Below are 13,759 nucleotides of genomic sequence, written 5' to 3'. Positions count from 1 at the left end.
ATTCAAACACTAAAATCCCTTGAGTTTCCCAGACACCCCCTCTCTTTAATCCCTCAATGAATGACGTCACTATAAAGCCCCCCACACACGCTCATTGTGGGTCTGCACTCATATTCACTGCCTGTTAATAATTCATATGTGTGTTAAAGGAGCTCAAGTCTTAAGGAAGTTTCCTCGGGCATCTTACAGTGTCTAACTAAATAGTGTTTAAGCAAATCTGTAACCCTGTGGAATTGAATAATGACTGTTGAAGTGTTATACACATGGAAGTATAATTGAATAGGGGAATCAAGTGTGTGTGCCCTTGAAAAATCTAGCCCTCTGGTACTTGTTGATTTTTAGACACTTCGGATGGCCCTGCTGGATCTCTCCTTTCTGTACTTTTTTGTATTTCAAAATCACTTTTCGACTCGAGAAGTTGATACTGAAAAGAAGCCAAGCCATTTTTTTATTCAGCAATACACATAATACTTCTCTATATTCTGAGATTAGAAAAGGCATATTTCTACACTGAACAAAAATATTAATGCAACATGTAATGTGTTGGTCCCATATTTCATGAGCTGAAATAAAATATCCCAGAAATGTGTTTACATCCCTGATAGTAAGCATTTCTCATTTGCCAAGATAATCCATCCACCTGACAGGTGTGGCATATCAAGAAGTTGATATCAACAGCATGATCATTACACATTACACATTACATTACACATCATTACACATTACACACTCTAAAATGTGCAGTTCTGTCACACAACACAATGCTACAAATGTCAACATTTTTGAAGGAGCGTGCAATTGGCATGCTGACTGCAGGAATGTCCACCAGAGCTGTTGCCAGAGAATTGAATGTTAATTTCTCTACCATAAGCCGCCTCCAACATCATTTTAGAAAATTTGGCAGTACATCCAACCGGCTTCACAATCACAGACCATGTGTATGGCGTTGTGTGGGCGAGCGGTTTGCTGATGTCAATGTTGTGAACAGACTGTCCCATGGTGGTGGTGGGTTTATGGTATGGGCAGGCATAAGCTACGGACAACAAGCATTTTTTATTGATGGCAATTTGAATGCACAAAAATACCGTGGCGGGATCCTTAGGCCCATTGTGAGGCCTGTTTTTTTTTTAAAGTTATCTGTGACCAACAGATGCATATCTGTATTCCCAGTCATGTGAAATCCATAGATTGGGGCCTAATGAATTTATTTCAATTGACTGATTTTCTCATATGAACTGTAACTCAGTAAAGTCTTAGAAATTGTTGAATGTTGGGTTTATATTTTTGTTCATTATACAGTATATATATACATTCACTATGGGGTGTGCATGGTCCACACATGCCTTGAGACCTCTCTGCAGTTCCTGACTCTGGATGTCAAAGCTCAAGTTATACAGAACTGAAATAAATGCTTCACATAAGGAAACCTGCCTTTAAATCCCAGGCAGAGTTCATGACTGGAGAAAAGCTTGTAGAATATGCTAACTCTGCCCTCTCAGCACCCTGAGGCTCTCTCTATCTCCTCTGCTCCACTCTGTGGAAACAGGAAGCCTTTCTTATGAAGAGGGTTTAGACGGCTGCACGGCAGAGGAGCAGATAGCGTTTTTATGAAAGCGATGATGCAGACTGACTCCCTCATTACCTCTCAGCCTGTCTGTCCATTTGATCTCAGCTCTGCTGCTGAGGAGGCAGGCTGCCATGAAGAAAGGCTCACGCCGCTTCTGTTGAAAGGAAATGGAGACAATTCATTGTCAACGTTGGTCACAGCCAGAGAGAGGTAAGCTGTGGCCAGGCCATGTTGAGCCACAAGGAAACAAGGAAAAGCAATGATTGGCTTCCACTGGGGCTCTACTTTCACAATATACTATACTGGAAAGAGTTCAGTCTTTTCATAAAGTTAGAGAAAACATGCTTTCAGTCCTACTCATCCTTTGGCATTTGGAATTTCCTACCTTTGCCATTAAGCAAGGTTTTTACAGACTGTGTGAGTTGGTTCAGTGAAAAAGAGTACATTACCCATGTCTCCTTTACGACTAGTCCTAGAAGGTCATTCTGTACATGTCACCCCTGGTTACAGTGTCCATACAGTACATCTCTCTGTGGAAGCTACAAACCCTGAAAGCACTCCCAGCAGCCAGACTGGAAAAGCCAGGCGAGATTGACAGTCTTTTCTGTTCACCCCTAGATAATGTTACGAAAAAGCCTAGCAAGACACAAGATAGTGTTTAGGGGCAGAGGATTCTTTCACGTTGCCACTAACTTTATCTGAATGCTACATGAATCTGTTCTTACACTAAACAAAAATATAAACACAACATGTAAAGTGTTGGTCCCATGTTTCATGAGCTGAAATAAATGATCCCATAAATTTCTCTCAAATTTTGTGCACTAATTTGTTTACATTCCTGTTAGTGAGTGTTTCTCCTTTGCCTAGATAATCCATCCACCTGACAGGTGTGGAATATCAAGAAGCTGATTAAACAGCATGATCATTACAAAGGTGCACCTTGTGCTGGGGACAATAAAAGGCTTTTCTTTAATGTGCCATTTTGTCACACAACACAATGCCACAGACATCTCAAGTTTTGAGGTAGGGGGGAATTGGCATGCTGACTGCAGGAACGTCCATCAGAGCTGTTGCCAGATAATTTAATGTTAATTTCTCTACCATAACCCCCTTCCAAAATTGTTTTAAGAGAATTTGGCAGTATGTCCAACCGGCCTCACAATTGCAGACGTTGATGGCGTTGTGTGAGCGAGCGCTAGTCTCGCGTAGTCTCCCTCCCCTAGTTGTGTGTATCGTTGGGGTCATTTTAACCTAATTTGCATATGACACGCCCCCACCATGTAACATGGACAACCATGACCCATGTGCCTATGTGTTATGTAGGCATGCCACCCTGATGCCACATTGAGGTTTGGAGAATTAGCTATTTTATTATTTGTCCAGTAAGTTTCCTGATACAGGTATCACCCATTTACACTGTGAAAGAATACTTGTTCATTTATCCTGTGTCCAGCATTCATACTACATACTCCTGGAACTCTGTGGTCCACTGTATTAAACATGTCCCCCCTTACACAAATGTATGAGAGCTGTCCCCTTTTCAGATGTGTTGTGTTGTGGGTGTGAAATGGCTGCATGTATTATTACATTTCTGAATAGTGTACAGTAAATTCCATGAAATACATTCAAAGGAAAAATGGGTATGATATCCTTGAATGTGAACGATAGTACATTTTGATAACTTTTATATAGACAGCCAACATAGGAACATGGGTCATGGTAGTCTATTTACTATGTGCAGCATAGGCATACCACCCTTAGTGCTATAATAAAGTAGTGCCAGTAAGGTACATACTTACCTGGTACTTTTGAAGTGAAGTAGCAGACCGTAATGAATGGTCCTCAAAGAAATGCAAGGATCCTGTTCTGATTAACTGACAATGGAAGAATAAGGGGTAGAGGGCATGAAGCTTTGTGCTTTCTCTTAAGGTCCCAGTCAAAATGATGACCTCTTAGTGTTTGTCCAGTAGGTGTCCTGATATAGGAAGCCCCCTAGGCATTTTAAAAGATATCAGAACAACAATTTGCATTATTCTGTATGAGATTCCTCCACTGATACAGTACATTGAGACATCAGTCAGGTGTGCTGTATGAAAAGAGGACTACTGGTTTTCCCCACGATTATCTCAGATATGTGTAAACAAATGGTTCTACAGCTGTGCGTCTCCAGGTGTTTAGCTACGCATCCCATTCTCACAGGAAAGCTTCTCTGCCGCCTGCTCCCTGTCTGTCTTACTATTCGCCTGCCGTTATGCTGCTGGAGTCAACATGGAGTGAACCCATCCATCTCAGTCCACTCAGTTATACATGGCCAGTGACTGGTATAATATAGAGGATTTGAAATCCCCATCCATACAAGTGTCTTGGATAGATGGAGCAGTCACTCATTACCCGTCTTGTCCCCTTGGCTTAAAGAGTTACTGGTGGCTGTTAATCAACAGGGCTGATTTACTAAGCTCTGCTCCATATGTTAGAAGTATGCCCTTTCTTATTTCTCATTCAAGGAGGTGATTAAACCCCTAGATCCTCTACCCCTATACCATTCATCTCTGCTCTGTCATGTTTTCTTATACAGCCGCCTTGTGGACAGATTGCGCTGTGAGACGAGGCTGCTGGCCTCCCTCATCTTTATGTCAGTGTGACGTCTGATGTGGTGTAGTAATACCCAATAGGATAATCCATTGTCCTGAGAGGTGGGTTTGCTCTGAAGGCGCCTCATGCTCAAGAACATGGTGCCGTGTTGGGCACTTGATTGAGTTCAACGGCACACCAGGTGGGTGGAGTTTGCGCTAAGTACCAGTGGAATCGCTGCTAACATTCAAACCCCATCCATCTGGCGGTCGCAGCGAGTTAAATAAAGCACCTTCTCTCTCCATCATCTCCTCTCCTGATGAAAGATGGGAATGCTCATGCCCATGGTATTGGGGGATATGGATATAGTACTTAGAATGCAGTAGTGTCTGTCTTCTTCCTCTGTTTCTTGTTTATGCACTCTCTCAGCAGTGTGCAGGTTTTTTGTTCTCACGACCGTGTGTAAATAATGAATTCTGCTGTGGCGCGGCGTTGGGCATTTGTGTGTGGAATCCCAACAGGCCCAGTTAATGGAGTAGAAAAACACTCATGGGTATTTCAGAGGGAGGCCTTGCTCTGAAGGCTGTGAATAACATAAAAATAAGCTGTCTCTCCTCTGTGTGAATGAGCCAAATGGCCCATAGCTTTGCTGCATTTTTGGCTAGGCTCACTCAGTGAGAAGATCATGGTGTCTTTGTTGCGATCGGTTTTTGATATGTTAGCGATGTCTGCATGAATGTTCTGCTGTGATGATAACGAGCTAAGCAATCTGATAACTGAGAGGCACGAGGCATCTCTGCTCTCCTGAGTCATTCCATCCTCAGCTCAGTTGGCCGTGATGGCACTAGGAATGGTATGTAGGTTGAGCACAGGAGGGGGTCTGTTCTGGAGGCAGTCCCTGGCACGCAGGACTAGAGAGAGAGAGCGGAGAGTCCAATGGCGGCAAGCTTTACACCACTCCAGCCGACAGTTTGTATTGCGTATGGTGATCTTAGGCTTGTGTGTAGCTGCTCTGCCATGGAAACCCATTTCATGAAGCTCCTGACGAACAATTATTGTAATGGTGTTGCTTGCAGAGTCAGTTTGCAACTCGGTAGTGAGTGTTGCAAGCGAGGACAGTGGCCTAGTACTTGTAACTTTGGGAAGTCCATGGATGAGACCAGTACTGTGTGTGCGTAGGCATGTGTACTAGGCCTCATGGCAGAGAAATAATCAATTCAGTGGCCCATAACAGTGTCTTTTTAACACCCACAAATGCTTGTTAAACAAGAGTGTCAATTGATCACTTTTTTCTTGGCTTTTTTCTTGGCTGCCTTGTACAGTATCCAGAGGTAACTACATAACAAGGAAAACCAGCCTTAACATTAACTTATACAGTGATGTATAATGTGTTTTGTGGCACATTATATAACATGCATTATACTAACTTCCGCATAATATTTTCAGTATTTTTTCTTCAATGTAGTTTTGGGGGCTTCCTCACTGAGGAAACCTACAGGACAAATACTAAAAGAGCAAATTTTCCATGATTTGTTAGGAAATAATGATATGGACTCTATTTGGCATGTACGTTTCTCGGTCATGGATGGCATACAATGGGATATGGGGGAGGGGAGTGGGTGGGGTATATGCAAATTCAACATTAACATATGAATAGACTTATAGTTGTACAGTAGCCAGGTTTTCATGACTGGATAGATAGCATGATGAATGCCATGTTCTCTGTGCTCTCTGTTTGTCTCCTGTCTGATTGTGCCTAGTATTGTTGACATACCACTCCATTGTTTGGCTAGTCTAATTGTTCACATTCCTGGCCTAGTTTCCAGCCCAGGATTCTAGGCTATGGACGTGAAAGTAAACAGCAGATTAAGCAGTTCATTCTACAGCCACGATTTTCTTGCCCAGGTACCCCCTCCCAGGGAAACCAGTGCCCCAAGACCCCCCATCATATGTTTGCAAAAAAAATGTTAAATAACGTCTTGCCTTATCATCAGGTGAATGACAATTGTCCCCCACAATGAAATTGGGGAGGGGACTGTGGATCTGTGTCTGTCCATTTGTACGTTAGTCACACAATATCTCAGACAGCACTGGGACGATTTTGACTAAACTTGGGTGAATGATGCGTCTTGCCATAGAGATCCGGCATTTACAAAATTACATTGATTGGTCAAAGGTGGGAGCTATAGTAATTAACTGAAGTGTTAGTGAGACGCGATATCTCTATTGGCCCAAGGGGGGGCACTGCATCATTCATCTGGGACAACTTGTTAACTGTTGCAAAAGGTAATCAACATTTTAAAATGAATAGATTTGGTAGATTGTTTTTCATTATTTTGAACTCCCCACATTACAATTAGAAGAGGAAGTGTAATCTCTAATAGAGGTCAACTGATTATGATTTTTCAACGGCGATACCGATTATTGGATGACCAAAAAAGCCGATACCGATTAATCGGACGATTTTTAAAAATGTATTTATTTGTAATATTGACAATTACAACAATACTGAATTAACACTTATTTTAACTTGATATAAAACATCAATAAAATCAATTTAGCCTCAAATAAATTATGAAACATATTCAATTTGTTTTAAATAATACAAAATCAAAGTGTTGGAGAAGAAAGTAACATGTGCCATGTAAAATATGTGCCGTGTAAAAAAGCTAACGTTTAAGTTCCTTGCTCAGAACATGAGAACATATGAAAGTTGGTGGTTCCTTTTAACATGAGACTTCAATATTCCAAGGTAAGAGGTTTTAGGTTGTAGTTAATATAGTATTTATAGGACTATTTCTCTCTATACCATTTGTATTTCATATACCTTTGACTATTGGATGTTCTTATAGGCACTATAGCATTGCCAGTGTAACAGTATAGCTTCCGTCCCTCTCCTCGCCCCTACCTGGGCTCGAACCAGGAACACATCGACAACAGCCACACTCGAAGCATCGTTACCCATCGCTCCACAAAAGCCGCGGCCCTTGCAGCGCAAGGGGAATAACTACTCCAAATCTAAAAGCGAGTGACGTTTGAAACAGTATTAGCGCGCACCCAGCTAATTAGCTAGCCATTTCACATCGGTTACACCAGCCATTAGGCTGATAGGCTTGAAGTCATAAACAGCGCTGTGCTTGTGAAGAGCTGCTGGCAAAACGCACGAAAGTGCTGTTTGAATGAATGATTACGGGCCTGCTGCTGCTCAGTCAGACTGCTCTATCAAATCAGACTTAATTATAACATAATAACACACAGAAATACGAGCCTTTGGTCATTAATATGATCGAATCCGGAAACTATCATTTCGAAAACAAAACGTTTATTATTTCAGTGAAATACGGAACCGTTCTGTATTTTATCTAATGGATGGCATCTATAAGTCTAAATATTCTTGTTACATTGCACAACCTTCAATGTATGTCATAATTACGTAAAATTCTAGCAACTTAGTTTGCAATGAGCCAGGCTGCCCAAACTGTTGCATATACCCTGACTCTGCGTGCAATGAACGCAAGAGAAATGACACAATTTCACCTGGTTAATATTGCCTGCTAAACTGGATTTCTTTTAGCTAAATATGCAGGTTTAAAAATATATACTTCTGTGTATTGATTTTAAGAAAGGCATTGGTGTTTATGGTTAGGTACAGTCGTCCAACGATTGTGCTCGCAAATGTGCTTTTGTTAAATCATCCCCCAGCGCAACGCAGGACACGCTAGATAAACTAGTAATATCATCAACCATGTGTAGTTATAACTAGTGATTATGACTGATTGATTGTTTTTTATAAGATAAGTTTAATGCTAGTTAGCAACTTACCTTGACTTCTACTGCATTCACGTAACAGGCAGGCTCCTCGTGGAGTGCAATGAGAGGCAGGTGGTTAGACGGTTGGACTAGTTAACTGTAAGGTTGCAAGATTGAATCCCCCGAGCTGACAAGGTGAAAATCTGTCATTCTGCCCCTGAACAAAGCAGTTAACCCACAGTTCCTAGGCCGTCATTGAGAATAAGAATGTGTTCTTAACTGACTTGCCTAGTTAAATAAAGGTATATAAAAAATATTTAAAAAATCAACGCCCAAAAATACCGATTTCCGATTGTTATGAAAACTTGAAATCGGCCCTAATTAATCGGTCATTCCGATTAATCAGTCGACCTCTAGTCTAGAGAGTCTTATTATGATCTCCCACGGACTGTCTTAGGATACACATGATCTACCGACTTCTACCTCAGGCAATCAAGAACATGTTTGTTCATAGCTTTGACTAGAGAAAGACAAAGGCAACAGAATAGAATGGAGACGGATGTCTGGGCTGCCAGGCCTTTTTCAATACAAGACTCCATGGGACAATGCACTGTTATGACCATACAGGGAAGAATGTGTGTCATTCATAACTTTGACTTACAGCCGAGCACATATTTTTTAATACTATCAGGATAACTTATTGTTTAACAATTACTTTCTTTGTTCAGTACCCTAGTTTCTTTTTTATAGCCCGGTGTCTGCCACATTCCACTTGTTCTGAAACACTACAGTTAATGTGTGTTTTTTTGGATCGTCCACAATCCTCTCAGGTGTTTTTAAATGATCTCATTCTTCGTAAGTTACACTGTGTTGCTTCCTTCAGAACCAGCACAGGCCTGATCATATTCCCTCATGTATTATAACACACAGATACAGTTCTTCAAGTGTGTTCACTGTAATATCATAATCCACAGAATAGCACTGACAACAGGGATTAATCATGGGCTTTGGAGAGGAGAGCACTGCATTGCTACAGCAACACACATCATTCTCTGACAACACACCCAGCTGGTTTAGACAGAAACTTGACAGAAACCTGAACCTAACAGAAACCTCTGTTCCTCCATACACACATGAAGATGATGTGTTGTTCCCTCAGTGTTTCTCTCACCTATAGGAGAACACTGTCAGAACCCTTCTGTCCTGAGTAACTCCTGCTGTGTATGCACATATTGAGAAATGATGCGGTACTCAGAGGTAGCCATGTGATTAATTACTGTTGTTTTATCTGTTGTGTAGCTTTATGCCAGTATATAGAGGCTACTAAATTCAGAGATGGGGCCAGAGGATTGGCGAGTGCAGATGAAGGTAACCCCCACCAGCCCCCCTCCTCAGAATGACCTCACCTCCGCTTGCTCTTTTAACCTGACACGCCCTTGTTTCACAGCACTCTCCTTTTGTTGATTTGTAATGTTTCTGAGAACTCAGTTCTGTACAGGTGAGGGGAACTCTGCAAGCACTTTTCCGTATGTCCTTCCTCCCTCTCTCCTCCTCCTCCTCTCTCCTCATCCCCCTCCTCCTCCTCTACCTTTACCTCCTCTTTTGGAAGCTAGCTACTGAACAACAAGCCAATCTGTTTGACAATCACTGCGTCTCTACCTCTCACACACCCAGTTCTACCTACATGTACCAGAGCTGGTGTTGCTTGGCCAATGTGTTCTCTCCCCTTCCACTCTGAATGACTTATCAATCATGTCTTGGTGTGTGCATCACTTCTGCTTTCATTGTGGATCTGAATCAATTTAATTTGTGTTGGTTTGTTTAATTGATTGATTGTTTTGTGGGTTGCTTTGCCTGTATTGCCATAAAAGCTGTCACTTTACTGGTAATCCTATGTGTCAAAGTTTGTTTTCTTACAAGCAACAATTATTGTCTTTTTCTGAATAGATTTATACAAACAAAACCATTATTATTATCTGACTATTTGACCTCTTTGGCAGCGGTTACTTTCCTTCACTGACCCAGTACAGGATGCTGTTGACAGCTTTACATGATGCAATACAGCCTTTCTCTCCAGACCACTGTGCTCACTTCCTATTTCCTGTGAAGAGGGTTGTCTTGTGCCTCAAGTCTGCTTCTGATTGGGCCTCTGCATCATTTTGCGCTTCTGTTGCACTTTGGGCCCGGAGTCCTGAATTTTTTGCTCTCTCTTTTTCCTTCTGTCTTTTTCTCTGTCCCTCTATTTCTTCCTCTCTTTCAGGTGAGAATTTTGAGCAGAGTCCACTGCGGAGAACCTTTAAATCCAAAGTTCTAGCACACTACCCAGAGAATGTGGAGTGGAGTCCCTTTGACCAGGATGCCGTTGGCATGGTAAGGGAACTGCAGAATGTGTAACTAACACAAAGTGTATTTTATTTGAAGCTACACCCATTTCTGTTTCCAGGGTTTACATCTGTATATCATTATGGATTAGAACCTGTATCATTTTACAGATCGACTAACCTGATCTATTACCTGCTCTCTCAGCTGTGTATGCCAAAGGGTCTGGCCTTCCGCACGCAGGCGGACACACGTGAGCCTCAGTTCCACTCCTTCATCATCACGCGGGAGGACGGCTCGCGGACGTACGGCTTTGCCCTCACTTTCTACGAGGAGGTGACCAGCAAGCAGATCTGCAGCGCCATGCAGACCCTGTACCACATGCACAATGCCGAACAATACGACATCCTGCACACCCCCACCACCCCGCGGTGCCCTGAGGACCAACGCCACCTCCATCCCCACCCTCTCAACCCCCACCCCCAACACACGCTCCTCCCCACGCCCTCCATCTCCCGGCTGCAGCGCTTCAACTCCTACGACATCAGCCGCGACACGCTCTACGTGTCCAAGTGCATCTGCCTCATCGCGCCCATGGCCTTCCCCCAGGCCTGCAGGAAGGTGCTCCAGCAGCTCCACCAGGCCGTCTCCTCCCCCCAGCCCCCACCCCTCCCCTTGGAGAGCTACGTCTACAACATCCTGTACGAGGTGCCCCTGCCTCCCGCTGGGCGCTCCCTGAAGTTCTCGGGGGTGTATGGCCCAGTGGTGTGCCAGAGGCCCAGCACGGCAGAGCTGCCTCTCTTTGACTTCCCTATCAGCCAGGTGTTTGAGCTGCTGGGGGTGGAGAACGTCCTCCAGCTGTTTACCTGTGCCCTGTTGGAGATCCAGATCCTGCTCTACTCACAGCGTAAGTCCTTACTTAGGATCTTTCTCTCTGATCTGCTGAGCTTTCTGTGGTTTCCTGTCTATTGTCCCCATCGCTTTTAGAAAGGATTGGGATTTGTTATGTCAACAGAAATCAGAAATAACAGTTGTGGTTAGGACCTTCGGTATGTTCATTGGAACTGTTATCCAGGCAGATTAAATAAACTATCCTGCGATTCCATTAAAGGCCTAGTGCAGTCAAAAACTCAATTGTCCAGTGTTTTATATATATTTCCACACTATGAGGTTGTAATAATACTGTGACATAGTGAAAATTATAATGGTCCTAGCAAACTTCTTGCTTGAGACATTACCCTTTGCTAAGAAGCTATTTTTGTATATATATTGTTGACCATTTTAATTGAAAACAATTACAGTAAGGTACTTCATTGTTACCCAGAAGTTATTTGATATTGAGATAAAAACGGCTGTATTGGACCTTTAAGGAAAGCTGTGTTCTTCCTAGCTTATGTAAATGTTAGTTTCTCCTCATGGGCTCTCAACTCAGGCCTAGCTTGTGTGTGTGTGTATATCTGGTGTGTGTGTGCTGGTGTGAGTTGCTGGGGTAAACAGGCTGTTTTGCAGCAGCAGTGTGTGTGCTGTGATCAGGCCCTCTTTGTTTCCCCCTGCTCATGGCCCACACTGCGAGAGATTGTCAGTGAATAGGGACACATTCAAGAGGACTTTTTTTGTGAGGAATGAGAGATATTTAGATATGACACATGTCATTTGGCACATAGAAAAATGTGATCTACAGAATTGATAGAAACAGGTCTTCTACTATGTGTGAAAAGAAACAGTATTTTACATAATAAATCAGCTCCAATCAGGAATTGTTTTGTTCAGGGACTAATGTTGGAGGTTTTGAAAAGAAAATTAGCTTTTTATACAGAATGGCGTATTCCTCCTCCATGGAAGCACACTGAGATTGACTTTGATCAGAGTCAGTGGAGTGCAGCAGGAAGATTGTTTCAGGATTGGGGAGCTGGCGTGTTGATAGGATCCATTACGGAGACAGGGAAAAGGCAAATTGTTTATAAAACGCCAGGGGCGAGAGGAGCAATGCTGTGGTGTTGCTAGGCAACCCTTGCAGGAGGATAAGGAGGAGGACGCAGTCACTGATGCAGGATAAAGATGATTGGTTGGAGATGACATCATCCCTTTTTTTCTCCAGAAGGCTCATTGCAGGATGTGTGCTGAGGAGTGTTTTCTGGAGTGTGAACCTGCGAGCTTTCCACCGAGCAGGGACAGGGTGTCGTTAGTTAAAGCTGCATAGGCTGAGGCAAGTGATGCCCCATACTAAAAATTAGCTGACTGGAGAGGGTCTGTTCTAAAAATAGAGGCATAATTCATAACTCAGATACATAGGCCCTGGCCTGGCCTGTGTCTTTCCCACATACAGTACATGAATCCTCGTTGAAACGAGCATCTGCTGCTGTTTTTCCCATATCTTCAAGTAGATCATTGGAAGCTTGCCATTTCCCCTACCTGGCCTGCATGTTAGTAGTCTGTATATAGAGCTCTCATTCTGTTAGCAAAGCACTCAAATAGGTTCCGATGACCTTATTCGTCTTGGAAAGGCCTTGTGGGAAGCAGCGCAACAGAGGGGTGGACAAGTGGAGGACTACGCCAACACTGAAGCTCATTAGATTTCCCCCAGTTGAATATCTGATGAATGACCCTTTTAAAGAGTTTGTTTTCTCTTAGACCAGATTAGCTGTTGGCAAGGCCTGTGTGTGTATGATACTGTGGTGTCATTTGTGTGTGTGTGCATGCATTTGTGTGTTTGTGTGTGTGTGTACTTTCATGTGTTTGTTTGTGCACACGTCCTTGCATTTGCATGCATGCGTGTGTGTGTGTGTGTGTCTGTCTGTTTGTGGTTTTTCTCAGGAAGGTGGTATCATGCTCTGAAAAGGCCTGTTGTTCACCAGGCAAGGTCAGAGCACTAGCAGACAGGCTAGATTAGTATTCCTGTCTCTGAGTCCCTGGCCCAGGTCCTGGGAGAGGTGGCCCAACGAGGGGGAGACCCGGCCTGGGAGAGTGCCTGTTCTGGGGGGAGAGGGTCTGTTTGGGGCAGAGGGGAGAGGGCCTGTTCTGGGGGGAGAGAGGAGAGGGGAGAGGGCCTGTTCTGGGGAGAGAGAGAAGGGGGCCTGTTCTCGGGGGAAAGAGGAGAGGGGACAGAGCCGTTCTGGGGGTAGAGAGAAGAGGGCCTTTTCTGGAGGGAGAGTGGAGAGGGCCTGTTCTGGGGGGAGAGAGGAGAAGGGAGAGAGCCTGTTCTGGGGAGTAGGGAGAGGGCCTGTCCTGGCGAGAGAGGAGATGGGCGAGGGCCAATTCTGGGGGGAGAATGGGGGAGAACAGAAGGCCAAATGTAGAACTTGTAGTTATTTTGGCAGTAGAACAGCAAAGACAGAGCTGCTACTGAATGTAGACTTGTTGTGACTGATAGAGAAGGAAGGTAGATAAACAGGACTGGATGGAAGATTACATGGATGCCAAACACTTGACTTGGAGTGGACTGTTTAACCCTGTACATTACAATACATTGCATACTGTAGGTGTCAAAACATTTAGCCTTTGTGACCATATAAAACCAGTCAGTTTGTGACTCTCTCCTCTGTTGTTTGTGTG

General features: G+C 43.5%; 1 protein-coding gene and 1 non-coding gene across 6 annotated transcripts in view; one reads left to right on the top strand and one right to left on the bottom strand.

Annotated features, from left to right (window-relative positions):
- Nucleotides 1-13,759, top strand: part of LOC110506693 (DENN domain-containing protein 5A) — a 52,507-nt gene that overhangs the window by 12,445 nt on the left and 26,303 nt on the right. For 3 of the 5 annotated variants that reach the window (XM_021586499.2, XM_021586497.2, XM_036964403.1), the window contains exons 2-4: nt 9,188-9,256; nt 10,149-10,258; nt 10,415-11,114. In XM_021586499.2, coding sequence (XP_021442174.1) covers nt 9,188-9,256; nt 10,149-10,258; nt 10,415-11,114 — 879 coding nt within the window. The remainder of the gene's footprint in view (nt 1-9,187; nt 9,257-10,148; nt 10,259-10,414; nt 11,115-13,759) is intronic. The other 2 variants (XM_021586500.2, XM_036964402.1) reach the window with 1 other exon arrangement.
- Nucleotides 5,608-5,662, bottom strand: LOC118944573. The gene has a single exon (XR_005039925.1). It is a non-coding gene; the product is annotated as a U7 small nuclear RNA (small nuclear RNA).

Source organism: Oncorhynchus mykiss, chromosome 26 (genome assembly GCF_013265735.2).
Source record: "Oncorhynchus mykiss isolate Arlee chromosome 26, USDA_OmykA_1.1, whole genome shotgun sequence".
In the NCBI taxonomy this organism is placed as follows: domain Eukaryota; kingdom Metazoa; phylum Chordata; class Actinopteri; order Salmoniformes; family Salmonidae; genus Oncorhynchus; species Oncorhynchus mykiss.
Note: the sequence above shows the minus strand (reverse complement) of the source record. Positions and strands in the feature narration are given on the sequence as shown.